The following is a 23,468-nucleotide window of genomic DNA, read 5'->3' as shown; positions in this document are numbered from 1 at the left end:
GCAGGGCACGTCGTGTCTGTGTCTTACTCAGCCCTTCTTTCTCCCCACAGGCCCACTGCTGACTCCCCAGACACTGCTGGCACGCCTGTTGGTGAGTAGATGCTCCAGAGGCCGGTGCCATGAGCCCCGAGGAGGAAGCAGCGTGGCCGAGTGTGCCAGTGCCTGCCTCACCCGCGGGGATGCCTTTCTCTTCCCGGACTTGCAGCGCCATGGGCAAAGCTGCTGGCTGCTCCTTGCCTCCAGGGCAGAGCCAAGCTGCTTCCCTCCTGGGAGAAGCTGCTGCTCTTGCTGCAGACGTGACCCTGCTTCTCCTTGCTCTCACTCAGGTGGTGGCAGGGAGCCCTTTTGCAGGCAGCGAACTCCAAGCCGCTGCCTTGCTCCTCATGCTGAACCTCCACGGCAAGATCCACACAGCTGTGGGGGCCATGTGGGCCACTGAGATCCCCCTGCTGCTGCAGTGCCTCGAAGGTAAAGTGCTGGTGGGGAGGGAGGGGCGGAGGCAGGGAAGGGGGGGAGTGAAAATGGAGCTCTGCAGCGTGGCAGAGGGGAAGCGTTGCCTGCGGCACCATGCTTGCTCTGCTGCTGTTCCCATTCCAGGGAGACAGCACCGAGGCCCGGGGACCTTCCCCCCCGGGGATCTGCCCATTCCAGGGCACGGATGGGTGCTTCACGTCCCCTCAGACAGCAGTCTTGGAGCAGTTCTGTGCTCCTGCTGGGACAGCGTTTGTGGGGAGGGACAGGTCATTGTGAAGGGTGTGCAGGTCCCAGCTTGGCAGTGCCGAGTGCCCAGGCAAGCCTGGTTTGCAGCAGCTCTTCTTCTGTGGCTTGATCCCAAGCAAGGGTCTTCTGCTTCTTGTTGCTGTGCAGGGAAAGATGAGAGCTTCCCGGACTCTGCAGGGTGGGAGCAGCGCCTGCTAAAGGTACAGCATTGCCGGAAGGCACAGTGCAGAGAAGTGTCTGCCTGTCTCAAGGAGCCCCATTCCCATACGGGACAGGAACAGCCTCTCAAATGCTGCTGCGGAGCAGCCGCACGCCTTTGTGCTGCTGCCTCTTCCTCTTTGCCCCCCCCAGGCCCATGGGTGTTTGGGCCCATAGGAGAAGAGCGGCAGGCAGCTTTATGGCAGGGAATGCTGCGGGGAGCTGGGAGAGGGACTGTTCTTCCAGTCACCTCTCTCCAGAAGGTTGCGGCGACGCGGCAATGTGGGAAGAGGCAAAGGGTAAGGAAACATTGGCTTCTCCTCTTCTCCAACAGTTCCTGAGGGCATCATTGGCTACCATGGAGGATGAGGCCTGGACCAAGGGCCTGAGCTGCGAGCTGAGCCGGTGGCTGAGCAGCTCTCCCAGCAGCTCTGGAGAAAAGGTGGGTTCCCCCCGGCTCTACCCAGCGGTGCAGCCGCAGGTGCCCAACTGGCGCAGGGGCTGCGGGTGGTGCTCTGCTCACAAGGGCCGCTCACGCTGCTTCCCTGGCCCGTGCCCCCCAGAGGGCCCTTCCCTGCAAACTGCCTGGGGGCGACCCTGCAGCTGCTCTCAGCATCTCCCAGGGAGCATGGGTCCTTCCCACCTGGCCCTCTCCCAGCAGGTCAGGCTGCTGCCACATCTCAGCTTCTTCCTTCCCTTCCCATCCCTTCTCCTCCCTTCCCATGCAGTCTTTCCTGTACAAGGCTCTGGGGACAGTGCTGGGAGCTTGTAAGGAAGTCCTCCACATCCAAGAGAAGCTTCTGCAACACCTGGAGGAAGCAAACGCGGAGGAGCCCTCTGAGGCCCAGGTGAGGTCTCCTCCCAGCCAGCTTCTGCCAGCATCCCCGCTCTGTCCCTTGGGCAGAGCGCTTCTCCTGGCCCTGCTCCGAGCCTTTCGATCTCCTCACTGCTGCTCTTTCCCTCAGGCGAGGACCAGCCCGGCCACTGTGGCTGGCCGCGCCGGTAGGTTCAGGCCTGCGCCAACTGCCCCTTGTTCTTTTGTGCAGGGAATGATCTCTCTTCTCAGCCATGCTGCTGAGAGCAACTTCCACACAGCCCTGGACACGCTCACCATGTTTGCGTCCAGGCTGTGCAGAGGCCAGAATGGGAGGAGTTCCAGACGCAAGAAGGTGAAGCGTTACGCATTTCCATCTTGGCCTTCTGCTGCCTTATTTTCACTTGGGAGCCCAGGTGCATCGTGGGGCACCGGGGGGCTGCTGAGCGAGTGTCTCAAGGCATTTCTCCCCACACAGATGGAGCTGGACAGCAGAAGAGCTCAGGCCACCCGCAGCGCTCTCATCCTCGCCCACGGCAGCTTGGCACTGCGTGCCTCCAAGGAACAGCTGCTGGCCCGCCTGGAGGGAGACATCGTGGGCAACATCCTGCTGCTCTACAGCTGCAGCTGCCGGGTGAGAGCTTGTAGCGTGCCGGGGTGTCTGAGCACCCAGCTGCAGCCCCTCCACGTGGGGGGATGCTGCGATGGGCCTTCTCTTTCCAAAGGTCCCGCGGGGACTGGTTTGTGCTCAGATAAAGATGCAAGCCCTTCCCTTAGCGTTGCCCCCACGTGTTCCCCTTGCAGCCCTTGGCCCTTCCCGCAGCTGAAAGAATGTTCTTCTCTCTTGGGCCTCAGGACCTGCAGAATACGCTTGCGCTGGTGCAGAGCATCACAGACTTCAGCTCTGCCTTCCAAGCTGTGGGTGGCTCTGCCTGCTTTAACCCCTCCTTGAAGGGCAAGCTGCTGGAGATCCTGACGGTGAGTGCCTAGAGCCAGAGCTGTCTGCAGTGGCGTTTTGGGCTGTGCCATGAGACTCGGTTCCCCGGAGCCATACAGGTCTCGCTCAGCCACACGTCTCCAGCTGGTGGGGACCTTGTGTGCTGGCAGGCAGTGGCTGGGCAGTGGGCTAGGTCCACCAACTGTGCAGCTGCCGCATCCTGCACTGCCTCCGTGAGAAACGTGGGAGTGACGGGGCTGGTGTGTGGCAGTTGTGTCTGTCTCTGGGCTGGGTGGAAGAGCTCTGACGTGCCCACTTTGACAATGTTTCTCCGGTACTTGCAGGAGTTGCTGAAGAAGTATTACTTGGGCACCCCTGTCTCCCCAGTGCCCCTCAAGGTGGTTCTGGCCCTGGAGCAGTTGAGGTAAGGGTGGGAGCCTCTGGGCTTGCAAGGCGGGATGGTGGACCCCCTTCTGGGTAGCTCCCGAAGGCCGGGAGGGGGCAGGGGGTAGGGAGTCACTTCTACAGGAGAGATGGCTGGTCTGCTGTGCCCAGCGAAGCTGAGGTTCTGGGAAGGAGAAAGGCCCTGGTGCTCCTGTCCCCTGGCAGGGAAGAGAAGGGAGACCTGGTGTCTCCTTCCCTTCAGAGCAGGAGCTGGTTCACTGATGCCGGGGAGACGCTGGAACTGAAGACAGTGCTCAGCAGCACAGGCGGGGGATGTTGGCTTTGCAGCTGTCCATTAGAAGAAACCCTGATGTTGTCTGAAGCAGCCTGGAGAGCACTGCTAAAGGCCCTTTCTGCTTTCTCTTCCTTTTTTTTTTTTTTTTTTTTTTTTTTTTTTCCCTGTCAGCAAGCTGAAGCCCTCCTTAGGAGCCAAGGACATGTGTGACATGCTGAGTCTGTGCTGCAAGAATGTTGTGTTGCACCCTTCAGCGGAGATGATGCTGAAGATCAGGAAGTCACAGCAAGCAGCTCAGTACCTGCAGGTAACCTGCCGTGACTTTCACGGCCACCTCTCGGTTGGAGCCCTTCCTCAGCACACACAGCCTATGCTCTGGCGGCAGCCGTGATGCCACAGCTCGGTGCCCTCTTCTGCTTTCAGCTTCTGCAAGCATCACTGAAAGCTCTGGGCCGGCTCATGGTGGTCCTGCTCGAGACAGAGACCAGTGGCTTCTTCCAGAACATAGTCCATGTGAGTACACGTGGGGCAAGGGAGAAAGCGTGGTGCCTGTCGATAGCGGAGACAGAGATCTGGGGACTGAGAGGACGATGAGAGGGGGAGAAATCTCCTGCTGACGTGCCAGCTCACTGCGAGCTCAGAAATGGGCAGAGCAATGGGCCCTGCATGGGGAAAGGCAGGAGCCAGCCCCTGGCAGGCCACAGCCAAGGAAAAGCTCCTGGGTTAGGAGGCAGGAGTGTCTGCAGAGAGCGGGGGCAGCAGTGCCGGTGCTCAGCGAGGTGGGGGGCTGCGTGGAGCCACAGGGCAGGCCCTGAGGGAAAGTGCTGGGAAATGAGGGACGGGGAGAGGGCTGGCATGAAGGGAAAGAAAAGATGTCCGCAGTGAGACAGATGCTCTGCCCCACGTCCTGCAGAGATCAATGACGTCAGACAACATGTGGGAGCGCAAGAGGGCCCTGCAGATCTGCTCCCAGCTGCTGGCTGCTTGTGAAGAGCGTGGAGTGAGTAAAGAGCCCCACCACATGCCCCTGCTCCTTCCCCAGTGCTCCTGAGCAGGAAGGCGAGCTCCGCCCAGCTGTGCGTGCTGTGCCACCCACCGCGTGGGGAAGGCACAGGCGGGAGAAGCTAGGGAGAGCTGGGGCTGCCTACAGCTTTTTTCCTGCCTCTGGCCCCTGCAGAGAGGAGATGCCTGCAAGCACTTTGGCTCCTTGGTGGGATTGCTGGCACCTCTGACGTGTGACCCCATGCCCACATCCCGCCAGCTGGCTGTCACCTGTTTGAGCTCCCTTCTCCGAATTCAAGGTGAGTAGAGCGGGTGTGAGCCAGCCTTCTGCTCTCCTCTGCAGCACTACCAGAACCCCACGGGCTGGGCCCAGTTTACAGGAGGAAGAGGCACTGTGCACAGCTCTCTTCTTCTCTCCACCCTGTCCTCTGTCTCTCCCCTGTGGAAAGCGGTTCCGTTTCCAGAAGCGTGACTTCCCTTTTCTCCCTGTGCTCTTTCCAGCCAAGGCGACCAATGGAGTCATCCAGACAGGAGACATCGGGAGCCTGTGTGAGGGGCTGAATGACCGCAGCACCGTCTGTCAGCTCCAGACCTCTTCCAAAATCGCGCGGGTATGTGGACCCAAAAAGGGGTGGTGGGATCTCAGTGCGTAGGCTTTTGCACGTCCCTCTGCTCCCCACAGCCTCTCACACCATCTCCAGAATGAGCTGTCACCCTGAGACCACTTTTCTCAGCAAGTAGCAGGAGGCACTGAGCTATGTCTGGCCTTAAGGCACCCAGCGCAAGGAGCTGATTCTATGACGTGCGCGTGTGTGGTGTGTGTGCGTGTGTGTGTGTGTGTGCATGTGTGTGTGTGTGCGTTTGTGTGAGACTGTGGCTTCTGGGAGGTAGGCTTTGCATGTAAGCAAACACCACGGGTGGAGAAGCTGAGAGAAGGCTCAACCCCCTTACATATTAATAGCGGGGTATGGACCGCAGGAGCATTGTGATTGCCGCCTGAATGACCGGCAAGCTGCTGAACTAAGAATGCCCTCAAGACTGCTTTATGTTTTGAAGAGCTGCCGCAGAGCAGTGATGGGATCTCTCCTGCTTCTCATTTCTCTGCAGACTGTGTACAGGAACTTCCCCCTGGAAGACACCATTGACTTCATGATGGCCATCAAGGACACCTTCCGGAAGGCCAAAGGAATGCGTGTGCGTGCTGCTGGGAGGTGGCTGATCACCTTTCTGCAGATGCATGGAAAGGACATCTGTCGGGACGTAAGAGACTTTCTTCCATGTGTCTTGGACTTTTGCTGGCTGCTGCACTACGGCTTGTGCCGTTTGCTTCAGGTGCTACAGAAGCACAAGCAGAGCGCAGAGCCAGGGCGTGGACAGGGTGGCTGGTGTGAAATTTAGGCTTAGGCCTTGGCAGCATGTCAAGGGAGCAGGCAATGCTCATGTGCTGAAAGTCCACTGTTAAGCCCTGCAGAGTCAAGGATGCAGCCAGTCATTCTTTCTCCCCTTCTTCTTTCAGGTGCCACTGACCAACTACATCCTGCGCAGCTGCACGTCGTCCCCGCAGCACAGCACGTTCATGCCATTCCTGTCCCAGGCGGTGGTCATCCTCACCCGCTGTCAGGCAGGCATCACAACTGACAGCTTCTTTCCGGCTGCTTTGAGCCCACAGACAGGTACTGGCACTCCTGCCATTGCAGTTATAGCTTGCCTCTGCTAGAGGAGATCCCGGAAGGAAGCCGGGATCTCTTTTTTGCTCTCTTTTTTGCTCGCGAGGTCTGTTTGAGGCAAAAATTGCTCCGTCATGACTTGAGACTTTCCTTTTTCTAGTGAGACATGGAGGAGAATAAGAGCGTTTTGTCTTCAATGGTGGAGCCGAGAGAAGAAAAAAAAAGAGGAAAGAGAAGGAAAGGAAAAATGAAAAAGGAAAAAGGAACAAGGAAAAACGGAACGGGAGGAAAAGAAGAGAGGAGAGGGAGAGGGGGAGGGAAAGGGGAGCAAAAGGAGTGGAAAGGTAAAAGGGAAGGAAAAAGGGATATTTAAAAAGTAAGGAGAGGGCAGGGCAGGGCAGGAGAGGAGAGGAGAGGAGAGGAGAGGAGAGGAGAGGAGAGGAGAGGAGAGGAGAGGAGAGGAGAGGAGAGGAGAGGAGAGGAGAGGAGAGGAGAGGAGAGGAGAGGAGAGGAGAGGAGAGGAGAGGAGAGGAGAGGAGAGGAGAGGAGAGGAGAGGAGAGGGGGAAAGGGGAGCAAAAGGATTGGGAAGGCAAAAGGGAATGAAAAAGGGATATTTAAAAGGTTAGGAGAGGTGGGGAGAGGAGAGGAGAGGAGAGGAGAGGAGAGGAGAGGAGAGGAGAGGAGAGGAGAGGAGAGGAGAGGAGAGGAGAGGAGAGGAGAGGAGAGGAGAGGAGAGGAGAGGAGAGGAGAGGAGAGGAGAGGAGAGGAGAGGAGAGGAGAGGAGAGGAGAGGAGAGGAGAGGAGAGGAGAGGAGAGGAGAGGAGAGGAGAGGAGAGGAGAGGGGGAAAGGGGAGCAAAAGGATTGGGAAGGCAAAAGGGAATGAAAAAGGGATATTTAAAAAGGTTAGGAGAGGTGGGGAGAGGAGAGGAGAGGAGAGGAGAGGAGAGGAGAGGAGAGGAGAGGAGAGGAGAGGAGAGGAGAGGAGAGGAGAGGAGAGGAGAGGAGAGGAGAGGAGAGGAGAGGAGAGGAGAGGAGAGGAGAGGAGAGGAGAGGAGAGGAGAGGAGAGGAGGAGAAGAGAAGAGAAGAGAAGAGAAGAGAAGAGAAGAGAAGAGAAGAGAAGAGAAGAGAAGAGAAGAGAAGAGAAGAGAAGAGAAGAGAAGAGAAGAGAAGAGAAGAGAAGAGAAGAGAAGAGAAGAGAAGAGAAGAGAAGAGAAGAGAAGAGAAGAGAAGAGAAGAGAAGAGGATTCGCTAAAAAAAATTGTATTATTTATCTTGAAAAATTAAATGCCACAATCCTGGCTAAGAATTTAATAGAGTATTGTTATTATTTTTCTTTAAGTCTTCATTGTAATAGCTGCTGTCTCTTTTCCATACCAGTTACAGAATCACAGAATCACCTAATGACAGGGTTTGGAAGGAACCTTGAAAGATCATGTAGCCCAGTTCCTTCCCCCCCCCCCCCCCCCCCCCCCCCCCCCGCCTTAGAAGGACTGCCTTGATTAGGTCACACGGGAACGTGTCCAGGCAGGTTTTGAATGTCTCCAGAGAAGGAGACCCCACAACCTCTCTGGGCAGCCCGTTGCAGTGTTCTGTTACCCTCACCATGAAGAAGTTTCTTCTCATATTTTTGTGGAACCTCCTATGTTCCAGCTTGCAGCCATTACCCCTTGTCCTATCACTGGTTGTCACTGAGAAGAGCCTGGCTCCATCCTCCTGATGCACACCCTTTGCATATTTAGAAACATTAATGAGGCCACCTCTCAGTCTCCTCTCCTCCAAGCTAAAGAGACCCAGCTCCCTCGGCCTTTCCTGGTAAGGGAGATGCTCCAGTCCCTTCATCATCTTTGTGGCTCTGCGCTAGACTCTGTCAAGCAGTTCCCTGTCCTTCTTGAACGGAGGGGCCCAGAACTGGACATAATACTGCAGATGCAGTCTCACCGGGGCAGAGTAGAGGGGGAGGAGAACCTCTTTCGACCTACTAACCACACTCCTTCTAATACACCCCAGGATGCCACTGGCCTTCTTGCAGTGCTGGCTTATGGTCACCCTGCTCTCCACCAGGACCACCAGGTCCCTTTTCCCTGCGCTGCTGTCCACCAGGTCAGTCCCCAACCTATACTGGTACCTGGTGTTGTTCTTGCCCAGATACAAGTCTCTACACTTGCCCTTGTTGTATTTCATCTAATTTCTCCCTGACCAACTCTCCAGCCTATTTTGGTCTTGCTGGGTAGCAGCACAGCCTTCTAGCGTGTCAGCCACTTCTCCCAGTTTTGTGTCATCAGCAAGCTTGCTAACAGTGCACTCTACTCCCTCATCCAAGTCACTGAAGAATATAGCGAATAGCACTGGTCCCAGTACCGACCCTTGAGGGACTCCACTAGATACATGTCTCCAGCTAGACTCATCTGTCCCACTGACCACAACTCCCTGGCTTGTTTCCTTCAGCTGGTTCGCAGTCCCCCTCACTACTCTATCGTCCACACCACCTTCGTCAGTTTAGCTGCGAGGATGCTGTGGGAGATGGTGTCAAATGCTCTACTAAAATCAAGACAGACCACATCCACTGCTTTACCATCATCTATCCACCTGGTTATGTCTCCATAAAAGGCTATCAGTTTGGTCAAACATGACTTCCCCTTGGTGAATATCTTGTTTAATAAAGAGATCAGACTTTAGATTGCAGCTTTTCATTTTCCATTTGTAAAGTGGCCATTTATATCAATGGAAAGGGGAGCAGCAAAGGAACCAAAATGTTGATGAATTTTTGGCAATCTTGAAAGCTATTCTCTAATTCCTGTATCAAAACAGAAAGCACAGCTGCATATTTTTTGCACTAGGGGCTGGCCTGCAGGAGAGGAGCTCTACAAATAAGGACCTGGGTGTCCCGATGGACAGCAGGCTGGCCTTGAGCCTGCAGTGTGCCCTTGCAGCCAAGAAGGCCAATGATATCCTGAGGCACGTTAAAAACACTGTGGCCAGCAGCTCGAGGGGTGTGATCCAGGACACTTTCCTGCTCAACCTCCTGTAGGAAATTGCTTTTAGCAGGGAGGTCCCTTCCAGCCTCTATGGTTCTGAGATTGTATGAGGAAGAAACTGCAAGAACCATGTGCTAATTGCACGGGATGGATTTGGCATAGGCAATCCCTTTTCCACGGCAAAAGGAAGGTCTTAGCAGCAGTGGCAACCCCCCTGTGATGTGCAGGGTCACCAACCACTAGACCAGGCTGCTCATCCAGCCTGGCCTTGAATGCCTCCAGGGATGGGGCATCCACAACCTCCTTGGGCAGCCTGTTCCAGTGCGTCACCACCCTCTGGTGGTACCAAACAGCTCTATTTTCAAAAAGTGGATTGGAAAGGTGTTTGGTACTACCCTCTAGCTTTAAATTGGTAGTTGTAATTTAAATATTTCATACTTTTCCTATTTACCTACTTGGACTGAAATTTTCCTTGTCATTATCCATCTCATGCTTTACTTTTTTTCTTTGGAAAGCCTTGGCTAGTACAGCTTCAGTTATTTCTGAGCATAAGGTAAAGGAAAATATCATTATGCACTTTCAGATGACTGGACGCCATCACTGTGCTGCAGCTGGATCACAAAAAGGGCAGAAAAGGCTTATGTCTGTACTACCTTTATGAGAGCGTTCCAAAATATGCCAGGTTATCAGGTATCATCTACTTTGTAAAGACCTGAAGGTTAATTTTCCTAATTTTCCTTGTCTGAGGTTCTCCAGTCTGCATCCTTGAAGCGGTAAGTAGGACTTTCTCTCCGAATACGTCTCTGACACACCGGAGGTAGCAGAACTGAGAAAAGGAAGGGTACTTTCCTACATTCCTTCAAATAAGTACAAACCACAGGACCCTTAACTACTCCCAGGTCCTTTGCCTGGCTCTGCTCACCTCCTTTGGCTTGGATGAGATGAAGGCTCTTGGGAGGTCTCTGCTCTGTCTTGCCCTACTGCTCACCACCATCAAGCCACTTAACCAAATATTTCATAAAAGCCAGTCATTCTGTCTAATTTTATATGGGTTGAATTTGGAAAAGAGCTTAAGCTTCCCAGATGCAATTAAAGACTCTGGGTGCCAAGCTTCAAAAAATGTTGAAATACAGCATGAAATGCTTCACCATATCAGTTTCTACAGGATGCTCATTTAAAAGCAGTGTATAAATTTATACCTTGGTGCCACTACGTAATGCAGAAATTCAAATTTCAAGCATATTTTTTACAAATACAGGATTGTTTTTTTTGTTTGTTTGTTTGTTTTTTTCAGGCAGTGATAAGCACGAGAAAAAGTAATAACTTAGATGTCAGTGCCCAAGATTTCAAATTAAAGGAATTTGAAGTAATGGGATGTAAGGAAATACTCAAAGATGAGGGTGAGAAAAGAAGGTTCAGAGTAGAAGCAGAAAAAGGGTCATGTAATTAAAACTTTATCGGCATGCACTCATAGTAAGCTACAGTTTCACCATTACACTAAATTATAGCCCTTCTTCAGCTCATACCTCATAACCTCAATAACATTTTTAGGTGTTTTGACTACAATACATGCAACACTCTACATGTATACCTTGCAGAATGTGCAGCATCCAGTTTGATGTTGATTTTTGCTTGAAAATACAGTTTCTTTGAAAAAAAAATCAGTATGTTTCTGTCTTAGTTTTTCATTACTCTTTCTGGATGGAAAAAAAGGAGCCAGGTTTCACGCAGGGGACAAACCATTCTTAGTTTAATTGCACATGGCCCCCAAATTCCTGGACTCATATCTGAAGATCAGATCAAAGACCACTCACTTGGCACAACCCCACCACCATTTAAATAAAACGGAAAGAAAAAAAAAAAAAACAAAACAGCCCAAAAACAAAAGTGGGAGCAAAGTGGGTTTGCAAACATTTTATTCAGCTTTGAAATGAGATTTCCATTGGCTTGGTCTGAAGAAAGGAATATAAAGCAGTTAAGGCCCACAAAACAGAAGTTAACTGTACAATTCTGACTTAACACATAAAAAAATGTAAATTTCATCTTAAGTATTGAAACATCATAGAACGTGGACTTCCAATGCCCCCTTCCTATCTGTCCTCATCTGGCTCAACCAAACCTGTAAGGCAGGGGCTGCCATCATTCTTTTCCAGGACTTTCCTGACATGTTTTAGCCTCTGTCTGATCACAATATGCACAAATTGTGCCTATTAATTTTTGACAGAATTCATTCTTTGCAGCATTAGTACTCCTGCATTTACTAACAGTCCTATCAAAATAATTCATCTTTTTGTCCATTCAGGTCATATACAAAGAGACTTAACCACAATAAATTGTAAAAAGCCCTACAGTACTCCTGTCTGCAATGCTAATTTTCTATGACTGCCATGACAAAGTTACTTCCTACTCACACACCTTCCCAAAGTTAGTTCCCATCCTTTTTCCAAAATTATCAATTAGTGTTACAGAGATCACTGCTGAGTAAGCTATCCCTGTGCTTGTCCACATGCTCTCTGGGTAAGTGTTGATGCAGCTTGTCTCAATGCTGCAGTAGCATTGACTGCAGGATGAACAAACCACATACTTCTTTTTTTTTTTCCACCTACCTACTCTTTTTTCTTTCTTTTTTTTTTTTTCCCTGTAGCCATCTCACAGAATGGCTGAAAGCACAGTCTTAAAAGATGCTATCTAGATTATCTTAGTGATATCAGTAGGACTAGAAATATATTCCATCGTTGTGGACTGACCGCTAGACTGCTCTGAAGCCAAAACAGAGCTAGATAAACTCAAGCTCCTGATCTTCAACTGTGTGTTCTCAAAGCCACTTTTGTTACTGTTGCCAAAACCAGAGCCAGAACGTCAAATCAAGGAATCTGTGACAGATGGATAGCAGAGGCAAGATGTTCTGATGAGAATGACAAATAATAATAGAGAAAATAAATGATGCTCTTTATGTGCTTTTTCTCTATTTTTAGATACTCTTCATGAAAAAGAAAATGATAAGGGGTATTGCTTAGGTGTTCTACAACTGTACGGCCTGAAAATTGGGGAAATACGGTAGGAGCCTTTCGCTATGTAAAGAGGGGCTATAAGAAAGAAGGGGAAAGACACTAGCAGAGTCTTTTGTGATAGGATAAGGGGAAATGTATTCAAACTAAAAGAGGGAAGATTTAGACTGGATTTAAGGAAGGCATTTTTTATGATAAGGGTGGTGAGGCACTGGCACAGGTTGCTCAGAGGTGTGGTAGATGCATTGTTCCTGGATACACTCAAGGTCAGGCTGGACGGGGCTCGGAGCAACCTGATAGAGCTGCAGGTGTCCCTTTTCATTGCCAGGAAGTTGGACCAAGTGACCTTTGAGAGTCCCTTCCAACTCAAACAACTCTAGATTCTATGAAAATGAATGTTTTGGAAGAGGTCACAATTCCACATGTAAGTGGACATCAGGAATAACAGTGCTCAGAATAAATTTAAAGATTTTCTACACTTCCATAAAAATCTATGTGTTTTAAATGTTGCATGAGCTTAATGGCTTGCACAATTGATTTGACTGTAGGTCTTCTTCAGTCTCCTGCTAGAAACCAGTAGGCTTGTCAGCAGACTCTGGGTACATACTGAATAAATGAGAGTGACCTCCAATAATTTAAACTGCTATAGGAAGAGTTTCAATCTACCGCACTGCAACAGTGTTTTAAACCTAAGCATAAATGTTCTCCATGGCTGTGTGGAAAACAGCTACTTCAGGATTTCATGTTTGCCCTGACCCAGCAGCCATTCCCTCTTGGGAAGCCCCCTCACACAATAGTACTCTGAATAAGCACAAAAGTTTTTTGCATACTACTGCTTTCAGGAGTGCAGCCCTAAATTGAAGACCACAAACATGACAAGGAAGCACCATTTTTTATCTTAATTATACACAAAGGAGATACTTGCATTCATAGCAATACGTATAAGATCAAAATGAATAGAATTTCCACCTTCTCTCTTAGCAAAAGGTACAAGTCTCAGCTGAGAGCTGAGGTTAGAACCTCTTACTCTTACTTTACAGAGGGAGTTGGATAGACTGGATTGATGGGCCAAGGCTAACTGTATGAGTTTCAATAGGGCCAAGAGTCAGGTCCTACGTTTTGGTCACAACAACCCCAGGCAACCCTACAGGCTTGGAGAGAAGTGGCTGGAAAGCTGCCTGATGGAAAGGGACCTTGGTGTACTGATGGTGACAGGATTTGCATTAACTTGAACTTTGTGCTGCCCTACCCCCTATACAACTCCTGTTCATCTCAAAGAGTGGGCAGAACAAGTCAGTATCATGTTACAGTTGTGTATGAGTTGTTCTGATAGACAGTCGGCTGAATACGAGCCAGAAGTGTGCCCAGGTGGCCAAGAAGGCCAATGGCATCCTGGCTTGGATCAGGAATGGTGTGGTGAGCAGGACTAGGGAAGTCATCCTGCCCCTGTACTCGGCAATGGTGAGGCCTCACCTCGAGTACTGTGCTCAGTTTTGGGCACCTCAGTAGAGAAAGGACATTGAGGTGCTGGAGCAGGTCCAAAGAAAGGCAACAAGGCTTGTGAAGGGCTTGGAGAATATGCCCTATGAGGAGTGACTGAAGGAACTGGGGCTGTTTAGTCTGGGGAAAAGGAGGCTGAGGGGAGACCTTATTGCTCTCTTCCAATATCTGAAAGGTGCTTACAGCGAGAGCAGGGTTGGTCTCTTCTCACTGGTGACAGGTGACAGGACAAGGGGAAATGGCCTCAAGTTGTGCCAGGGTAAGTTTAGATTGGATATCGGGAAACATTTCTTTACAGAAAGGGTTGTTAAGTACTGGAATAGGCTCCCCAGGAAGAGTCACCATCCCTGGATGTGTTTAAAAACATTTGGATGTGGTGCTGAGACATGATTTAGCAGAGGGTTGTTAGAGTTAGGGTAGCATGGTTAGGTCATGGTTGGACTCGATGATCTTTAAGGTCTCTTTCAACCTGAGCAATTCTATGATTCTATGATTCTACTGGGCTTTAAAGTAAGTCTGGAGGATGTTATGGTAACTGATGACATCTCTAAGAAAGCTAGAATTTGTAAGTGCAGTAAAGTCTATTTCACAGCTTCTGACTCAGGGATTAGGAAGGAATATTCCTTATCTTTAGAGCATCACACGTTTGGTTTACTCCTTTATAGATCTTTTGAACTTCTTCAGTTATGCCAAATCCTACAGTTTGAAACGCATTGCCTGTGGGTTCAGCCGATGCCAGCTGCAGAGCTCTGCCTCACTGTTTTCTTCCTGCAATACTGCAGACATGGAATTCATAGAGCTGCCTGCATAGCCACACTCCCCGTGGTTTTCCTGTGGCTGTTACATGACACAGCTGTCCATTTGGCAACTTGACCAGCACACCCATTTTAACAACTAGCAAACTAAACACAAAGGCAATAGGTTTGCTCTACTGTTGCAGTGCTTTCTAGATTCATATTTTCTTATGTATGGTTCTATAAATAATTAGATTAGCGAATGCATTCTTTTCCAAGCTGTTGCTAGATGTTTCGAGAGTGTGTTTTTTGTTGGTGGTGGTTTTTTTTTTTTTTTTTTTTTTTTTTTTTGTGTGTGTGTGTGTGTGTGTGTTTTATTTTTGTTAACCGAGAGTGTCTTGAAAACATACGACTATGAAATTGCACTAATTACAGAATTAGTTCCAGTTTAATGTCTGGTTTATCATAGACCTATTTATGGGCTGGCCAAAAGCTGTTCTGGCAAATTAGCAGGAAATGGGAAAGAGAAATATCAATATGAGCTTCATAACTGTTGGCATTAACTGTGCCTTACTTATGCTCCACTTTAATGATGTTGTTTTATTTTTCTCATAGAAAAAGCTGGTATAAGATGCCTCTAAAATCAGTAGAGCCATTAAGTTCATGATGAAAATAACATTAAGCTAATGTTCCCTGTTTATTTCAGCAATAGAGTAGTAGTGCAACTGGAACATTAAAATGTTTTAGTAAGTTTAGAAAAGAAATAATGATGACAAAACATCTTTATCACCTGGGGAACCTTGTTTACAAGCTTATACAAAACCCACAAATTAAGCCATCATCCCAGCATAGAAAGTCAACAGCTCATTTTTGTCTGCATAGATGTATCGGGAGGCAGTAACTCAAGATACCTGTGTCTTTTAAATAATGAGTATTATATTCTTATGCAAGGTTTCAAAATATATATATATATATATTTCTTCCATGAGACATTTAGAACACAGCTGTTGTCTCTTAGTTTGTGCTGTGTTATTATAAGCTGTTGCAAGTGGCAGACCCAGTGGAGGAAGGATAATTTAGAACTGCACTGCCAGCTTTGGCCAGGATTTGGTCACATACTTTCCATTTTCTCTCATTAAGATAATAAATCTTATCCATTTTCTACTGAATATATAATGATGTTCACTCTTGTTTAGATTTGTCTATATTTTGCTACATTTTTTGTTGCATCTAGAATGCAGACTAATTGTACTCAGCTGCATTCACGGACTTTTGTTGCATGAAAAATAAGGCGAAGAGGAAGAGGGTATATGTGGCATGGATTTGGGATGCAATCATGGTAAGTACCTGGATCTGGAAGCTATAGAGCTCTGCCAGGACCTGTCATATACATCAGGCTTGCATGAACATCCTGAAAAAATCTCAAATTGGCAAAATAATTGACTTGAAACTTAACAATAGCAAATAAATATATTGACTGACCTTGAAAGCAAGTATGTGGTTAGCTCCCTGCTTGAGATACTGTTGGAAACTACCATTATGTATTTAAATGGCTTCTTTTGCTTTTCAAGTGGAAGCTGGCTGAAATGCAGTGCACCTTTAGGGAAAGAAGACTCATTTCCTGATGTCTGGCCAAGGAACAGCAAATACAACAGCTGCAGAGGCAGCTGGAATTGCCACCCTCAGACACGGAGTCAAAGTGCTTGACTGCAGCTGAAATAGGACAGAAAGAGTGAAAACAGAAAGAAGGCAAAAATATGTAAATGGCAAACCAGAAGCTGTACCTTAATAAGACCTGCAGGTTTCCTGCATATCCACATGTAACACTGGCCTGGAGGTACCTCAGGAACATGGAGTAATCTACACATACTATATGCACTGAGCAGAATTAGGACAGAAACAGAAAAAAAAATTAGACAGTTAAATTGTTTATTTTTCACATGAATAAACAGAAAATAAAGAGAAATGTGAAGAGTGGAAAAAGTCTTTCTAGGATACACTGGGATTCTGCTTTGAGGTGTTGGCTGCTTTCTTGTGCCTTTGTTGCAGACTGTGTTATAAGAAGATAACCACAGTTATATTAGATTGGTGGCACATCAGTGGCCATTTACTTGCTGTGGCCAGGAGTAGGCTTTATAAAGAAAAGTGTGAAAAACAAGAAAACTGAAAACTGTCAAGTTTTCAGTAATTTAATGACTACTGGCCTTAATTTGTGGAGCTCCTTTTCTATGATCTTGAGGATTTGATTCATTTACATCAGTGTCTAGTTATTACACTGATTTTAGATTAAAGTGTCTCAGCTGACTTGAAAAAGATCATACAATGATCTAAGCGGTGTAACAGTGAAATGGAGGTGTCTTCATTTTTCTTACAATTTTCAATTGAAAAGTATGCAATTTAAAACATTATTTTAAAATAGAAATTTATACTAACAATTTGTTGGTAGGTTAGTAGGCATAAGTAGAAACAGCATTTGAAGGAGTTTGCACAAATTCAGACTTTCTGAACTGAAACAAAGAACACATTGACCAAACAGAAAGATAGGAATAGCCTTTTCAATTTTAGACATTTGTATTTTCTTAAAAATGCTGGGAGGAAGCAAATTTTATGCCAAAGAACTTCAATCTAGCAATGTTAGGTACATATGCTTATGTGTTTTTAAGAGAGCTGCTGAAGGAAAAAGAAGGGAAATATAATTTGCAAACTCACACTAAAAGAATGTGCTTTTGGGGTACAGATAAATACAGTGAGTAAAGCAGAAATTTTATTTCTGGATCTGGATATAGCTAGAGATTAAGCATTTAGTACAAGTTTGAATACTAAGAGTTATTTTCTTTTCTAAATTCACTGGTTTCCATGCCTGTCAAATCCTGAGATCTTTGAAACAATTTTTTTCAAAAAATTTTTCATAATAATTTAGATGTGTATTTAAGAAAACAATGTAAATTATGCAGCCTATGTGTTGTTGAGCACTAAATATTCATGAGCTGAGTGATCCTTGTTAAGAAAAGTGTTACCCCAATCTGTACCTATAAAAAATGAACACTGTGGAGGGACATTGTCTTAAATTCACATATTAGTTACTCACTGGTTGATCCTGCCTAATTGCTAGAATCAATCTCCATTTTAATTTATTCTTAGAACTGCTGATGTTCCATGCTGTTAATAATGGGTACTAGTATTTAATGTTCCAATAAGAGACTATTTGCTTTATATGTTTAGTTCTGTTAAATGTCAGTACATCCACCCCGTGTAAAGTTCAGTTAAGAAATCCAGTTCTAACTTTAAGCCTCATCCATGCAGAGAGTAGCTGAACATCTGAGCTCACAAGGAGGTCTTCTTTCTATTCAGTGAAGAACCAGGTTTACAGATGTCTTTGAACCTTTTGTCCCATGTGAAAAATCACAGGTTCCAGTGCTTCACCAAGCGGAGTTCATTCTCCAATCACAGCTTCCAGATAGGATTTACTGATTGAGACAGATTTACTGCTTGAGACAGGCAAAAAAAATGTCTGGCAGCCCGACTTATTGTAGCTGGAAACCCCTCCACATCCCTAGAGGTAAAAATGGACTTCACTGTCAGGCACTTGAAGAAATAGGTTAATAAGAAATGCACATTATTTCACATTTGTAAAGAAGAGCAACAAAAGTGTGTATGGTTTTGTTTTCTAGACTTGTTATAATACTGAATTAGAAGGTAATTTTAGAGTGGATTTACTTTAAGTAAAAACAGTCTCCTATAAATGAGAAAGCAAGGATGTTTCCCACTGGAATATTAAACCACGAACTGTGACAAAATACAGTGACAAAATGACAGTTAGGCAGCCAGCAGAATCCATGGTATTTACAATTTTGTCAAATGAGTCCCTTTCTGCAAATATTTTGGCCTTTGCATATTTACATTCCTTGTGCTTCATGCATTGATATGCTTCACATAGCACAGCTATTGCACTCCATCAGTTAATGCTGCTCTTCCTAGTTTCTAGCAGGCAGATTTCCACTGCTTCTTTGTTTTCCTGTTTGAATGCAATACATGCTAATTTTACAGTAAATGCCAGTTTACATTAGTTCAGTTGTCCTCATGACATAATTTGACTTGAAGTTATGCAAATGACTTCTTTGCAGATACCACTGATAGCTGCAAAAAAACACTTCTTAATTAGTTGAGATAATCAGGGAGAAATCACAGTTGATTACACATACTGAATTTGCTTCTCGAATCTGAATGGCAGTACTTCCTGCCACAGGACCTTTGAGCACTCCATTGAGTTCGCACCTTGAAAAGCACTTCAACTGTTCCCTTAACAACTTCAGAAAATCAAACCTTTGTTTTTATAGTGGCTCTACCCAGACAGCGAAGGATCTCTACTGGCAGTCCAAGTGAAAATTCAAATGGGGCAGTACAAATTCTGCCTATTGCTGAAGATACAAAATAGTAAATCTTACCAAAAATATAAAGGTGTTAGAAAGCTTTACAAAAGGCAGCAAAGAGAGCTAGTACAAAAGCAGATCTGCTGCTTAAAATGACATTGTCAACTGATATCAAAGTGACAATTTCAGAGGTCAGGAATTCATACAGTATTTCCAGTGGAGTTTTGCTGGTTTGCTGCCCACTGAACTCTTCCTGTTCCTCAGTAATAAGTCAGTAATTTATCGTAGTCCATTTTTCAAATAAACAGGGACAAGCGAACGAAGGCTCACCATTCAGATTCAATTTGAGTAAACAGATAACTGTTTAAGGGTTTATTCAGAGTTTGGTCTCAATTACATAATACATCTTGAGTCCTTGAGTTACCAGGACAGGTAACCTTTTCTACATTGTCCCTAAACTCTTCTCCAAGCAGAGTGCCTTGATAGGGTGAAGAGTAGGTCAGATACCTCCTAATAAAAGTACTCCTTTTTTAGAAGCAAGACTGATGGCTGATATTTTCTGCAAGAGAAAGAGGAATGATAGAAGAACCTGAGGTCATTTATTACTTAACAATTCCAGGCACAAGCACACACACACGCAACACCCAGATTTTGGTGTCGACTTCTATAAATCCTTGATGATGCACTGAATTCAGATTTAGATCTGAAATTTCCAAAACACCTCCTTCTGAAGGGGATATGATTTGGATATCCAATTCAGATGGGATATATAATTCTCCCTAAAGAAAAATGTTTTTGTAAAATTAAAGGAAAACATAACAAAAGGGTGAAAGTAGAGGTAGTTCATCTTAAAGTTGAAATGAATTTCAAATTTGATGAGCTAAAGAGATAAATAAAATAATTTTGATAATGTAACATTAGGAAAAAGAAGAATTTCACACCTGTGTAAATCTTTCATTGCGTTAAAGGAGGTCTGCAAGACAGAAAGAGAAAAAAAAAGCAAAACTTTTAGAGACCTGGAACTCCTAGAGCTCCATGGAACAAAGTTACAGTACTAAGTTCTGCTCTCATTCATGATAATGTACGTCTGAAACAGTGATATCAAGTTTGAATTTTACAAAAATCTGATACCAAGGTATTTCCACACTATCAACAACCATCATAATACTATAGAGCTTGCTGTTGTTTTTACTTGGTTGCTGTTGTTTTAAGAGAGAATTGGTGAAATTTCTTTGGGTTACTAGTAGGAATTATGTTATTCCACTGGTTTCTTGTTGCTGAGTAATGATCTGCAGATCCTGAAGTTTTCCATATCATGATAAAAGCAATAAACAGTGGCTCTACGTCTTCTTTCATTCTCTTCTTCTGGGATGTCACAGTCCGTACTCTGTGGAGAACAGCAGTGGGAAGGACAAAATATAACCATACATCTATCCATCAGTACAACCAGTGCAGACCACAGCCTTACCACTGCTCGTGTTCTCAGAGGCAGCTAGGTATCACTGGGATATGTCCCAGAGACATTTTAGCTTCTGGTAATGGATGGGGTTGCAGGTTGTGTAATTTATTCTAGCAGCTCAGACACCTTTCTCTACTATTGTTACATGGCCCTTCCCTACATGAATCAGAAGTAAACACTGATCAATTTCATGCACTCTTTGTTACCTGGCAGGTCATATAAAATCATTGTAAGTAATAATATATGACACAATTTCTATGGTTGTATGATAATCTAAATGTATGCAATGCCAAACAAAATTATTAGGCACTCAGTGTCATCTACAGCCCACAATGCTATCTTTGTGTCCTACTTTGTCACAACCAGCACAATAATTTCCAGTCTGCTTCTCTGTTTCTCTTGCTTTCCTTTTTTTATGTTTTAACAATACTAAAACAAACAACCAAACAACAACAACAACAAAAACCATTAAAAATAAAATAAGTTTTGTTCCTTATATATATTAACTATATTATATATTTTATGCGAGCCACTCCGAAAGTAATACCGCCTACTTCATGATCTCACATCATGTCATCCCACAATGACAAAGGTGGATGTTGGTGATACGGAAGTAGGGGCTGAACCTTCCCACCAGTATTCCATTCCATGCTGATGCGATGCGACAGATGGCAGCAGAGGGGCAGTCTGACACAATGGTGTCTGGCATGGAAGTGCAGATGAAGCAGAGGTGTGTCACTGAATTCCTCCACACAGAAAAAAATAGAACCCACTGACATTCATCAATGCTTGCTCAACATTTATGGAGACCAATCAGTGGATGTGATCACAGCGACGCAGTGGGTGGTGCGTTTCAGCAGCGGTGACAGCAGGTCACCTCCACTGGTTCATATTGTTACAAGTGCAGGATGTATGCTCTTGTTCATTGCTGGCAAAAATGCAAAGCTTATGACGGTGACTCTTTGAAAAAAAAATAGCGTACTGCAGCTGAGAATTCATTCCATAAGGTAGTGTTATTTTGCAATTGGGATCAGTCCTAGTTTCCAAGGAAATAAATAAGAGGCATTACTTTTGGAGCAACCTTCACGGATGCAGTTCTAGGCAATTCATCTTCACTCAGTGTGGCCCAGGCAAGCCAAAAGGTTTGACATCCATGTCAATAAGAAATAATCAGAGTCTGGAAAATATTCCCATCCCTCCTTGTTTCAGAATCTATCACAAGCTGAAGTCTCTCAGGGACACAGCTCAGCGAGGGAGATCACTGAAATTGAAAGTTCAATAGAGAAGAAAAGAAAAATTAATCTTCCCAGCACCCAGTGACTTTTCTTTTAAAAGCTTCCTATGTGGAAGAACAATGACAGTTTTTGCATTACCATTAGAAATGACTTAAATAGAGTTTTCCATCACAGTAGGGAAAATATGAAGTTTTATAACGTCACCCTCAGTCACTTGGAGGTAGTTGTACTGTCAGCCTTCATGAAAAGATTAAGCTACATATGTTCACCTTTGATAGTGAGGCTGTATTTTCTCAACGAATCCCTCATCATAGTTATATGCATCTACTTCCTGTTGACTCAATAACCCCAACAAGATGCATTTTTTGTTTGTTTTCTTGAAAAGCTGGAGGGAAGTTTTCTTTCGATCTAGTTCATCTGCATTTACTGCTATTACTTTATTTTATGATGAGTTCTTTTGATCAAATAAACAAGTCTCGTGGCCTCATATATTAATTATACAGACAGAGGGAATCCCACTCTGTATTTTAAAAGCTGCATTTGATCCTATTACAAAGTAATTCAATGTAATGACATGAAAATGCTCGTAGCATAGCAGATTGCTTCTGCAAAAATTCCAAGACCAAAATATCCTCACCTTTCACAGAAATATTTAAGGAAAATTAAAAAAATGATGTCAAGGCAGGAAATATAAATCTATGACAATATTTTGAAACATGATGAGTTTAATTCCATTATACCAAATGCCTGCTGCTGATGCAGTCTTTTTTTATGACAGCTTTTAGCAGGAAGGGAAGGCTGTTCTTCATTGCAGTCCTGATTATATGGAAACAGAACTGTCAAAGTCCTTTGAGTCAAAGCAGAGTGTAACAGTACTGTTTCTGAAATATACAGCTGCATATCAACACTCATTGAGGTCAACGGCAAAAATCATATAGACTTTAGTAGTGCAGAATTAGTATTTCATTGTTCAAATGTTCCTTATTTTCTCTCTGTTGGGTTCTAAAATACACTATTTTGCATGATAACTGTATGGTTATTGAGTTACCAGAACAAAGAGAAGTGCATAGGAAACCTCACTAGGAATTTACTAAGAAAATTCTCACTAGCAAAACAAGCCTCCTCCTTGAGCTTGGTCCAGAACTAGATATCCAATCAAAATGCAAGTGTACTTTTCTCCTTTTTTTGTCCTTATATGTTGCCTGTCTCTATGCAATGGTGACACAAGTATATCCACTAAACTTAATTTACAACCCACTCTGAGTCGTTAATTATTGCCTTCAATGTTTACAATATCCAGAGTTTTCCACTGCCTAAGTTCTGAAAACAAACATCATAGATGTCTTCTTTATTCTTCTGTTTCATGTTGAAATCTTAAACTCCGCAAACAGAATAGTTTACTTTCTGTAAATGCTTTAATCTTACATTTTTAGATCAAACACAGAGCTAAACCCCTAAACCAGTGAAAATCTGCAGTTAATCCACAGATCCCATTGTTTTTTCCCTAGCAGTAGAGAAGCACCACTGAGAGAAACTGGCCCTAAATAAGTAATTTCTAATTGGTTTATTAAACAAAAGCAATGTGTACGTAGAGGGTCTGTTACCTGGAGGACTAGTTTCTGTTGGCATTTTTCTAATTTTTAAGTTTATGAAGGTTACATACAACATAATCTGCTTGGCAAGGAAGGAACACTTGAAAACTGTCTTGTACTAAAAGTGCTTGCTTTTGCCTCCATTTTATTTTTTAAGCTCGTACTGTACTGTTCCCTAGATCAGTATCCTAGGTCCTTAGATAATAGAAGTTGACCAGATTGGATTATTATTACATTGTGTTTATATCACAATGATCACAATTAATGATCTGCCAAAATCAGCTTTGCTCATAGAATCATAGAAAGGCCTGGGTTAAAAAGGACCACAGTGATCATCGAGTTTCAACCCCCCTGCTATGTGAAGGGTCGCCAACCACCAGACCAGGCTGCCCAGAGCCACATCCAGCCTGGCCTTGAATGCCGCCAGGGATGGGGCATCCACAACCTCCCTGGGCAACCTGTTCCAGTGAGTCACCAGCCTCTGGGTGAAAAACTTCTTCCTAATATCCAACCTAAACCTCCCCTGTCTCAGTTTAAAAACATTCCCCCTTGTCCTATCACTATCCAGCCTTGTA

At 45.4% G+C, this 23,468-nt stretch overlaps 1 protein-coding gene across 1 annotated transcript; it reads left to right on the top strand.

Annotated features, from left to right (window-relative positions):
* The first annotated feature begins 55 nt into the window (after positions 1–55).
* On the top strand, positions 56–6,318 carry LOC121107697 (maestro heat-like repeat-containing protein family member 2B). The gene is made up of 16 exons (XM_040653392.1): positions 56–468; positions 868–920; positions 1,253–1,360; positions 1,647–1,766; positions 1,965–2,087; positions 2,211–2,366; positions 2,588–2,710; positions 3,014–3,093; positions 3,520–3,655; positions 3,772–3,861; positions 4,262–4,348; positions 4,526–4,649; positions 4,852–4,961; positions 5,458–5,610; positions 5,867–6,023; positions 6,178–6,318. The coding sequence occupies exons 1-16, from the start codon at positions 120–122 to the stop codon at positions 6,195–6,197; spliced, it is 1,989 nt and encodes a 662-aa protein (XP_040509326.1). The 5' UTR covers positions 56–119; the 3' UTR covers positions 6,198–6,318.
* The last annotated feature ends 17,150 nt before the right edge of the window (positions 6,319–23,468 follow it).

Source organism: Gallus gallus, chromosome 1 (assembly GCF_016699485.2).
Source record: "Gallus gallus isolate bGalGal1 chromosome 1, bGalGal1.mat.broiler.GRCg7b, whole genome shotgun sequence".
NCBI classification, from domain to species: Eukaryota; Metazoa; Chordata; class Aves; order Galliformes; family Phasianidae; genus Gallus; species Gallus gallus.
The sequence above is the reverse complement of the archived record's forward strand: the minus strand, read 5'-3'. Positions and strand labels throughout refer to the sequence as shown.

What these genes read in the sequence shown, in the direction of transcription:
- LOC121107697 (XM_040653392.1), top strand. Translation starts at nt 120, where the DNA reads ATGAGCCCCGAGGAGGAAGCAGCGTGGCCGAGTGTGCCAGTGCCTGCC. An exon ending in TCTTCCAGAACATAGTCCAT is followed by an intron (nt 3,862 to 4,261) that starts GTGAGTACACGT and finishes CACGTCCTGCAG; the next exon opens with AGATCAATGACGTCAGACAA. An exon ending in GAAAGGACATCTGTCGGGAC is followed by an intron (nt 5,611 to 5,866) that starts GTAAGAGACTTT and finishes TTCTTCTTTCAG; the next exon opens with GTGCCACTGACCAACTACAT.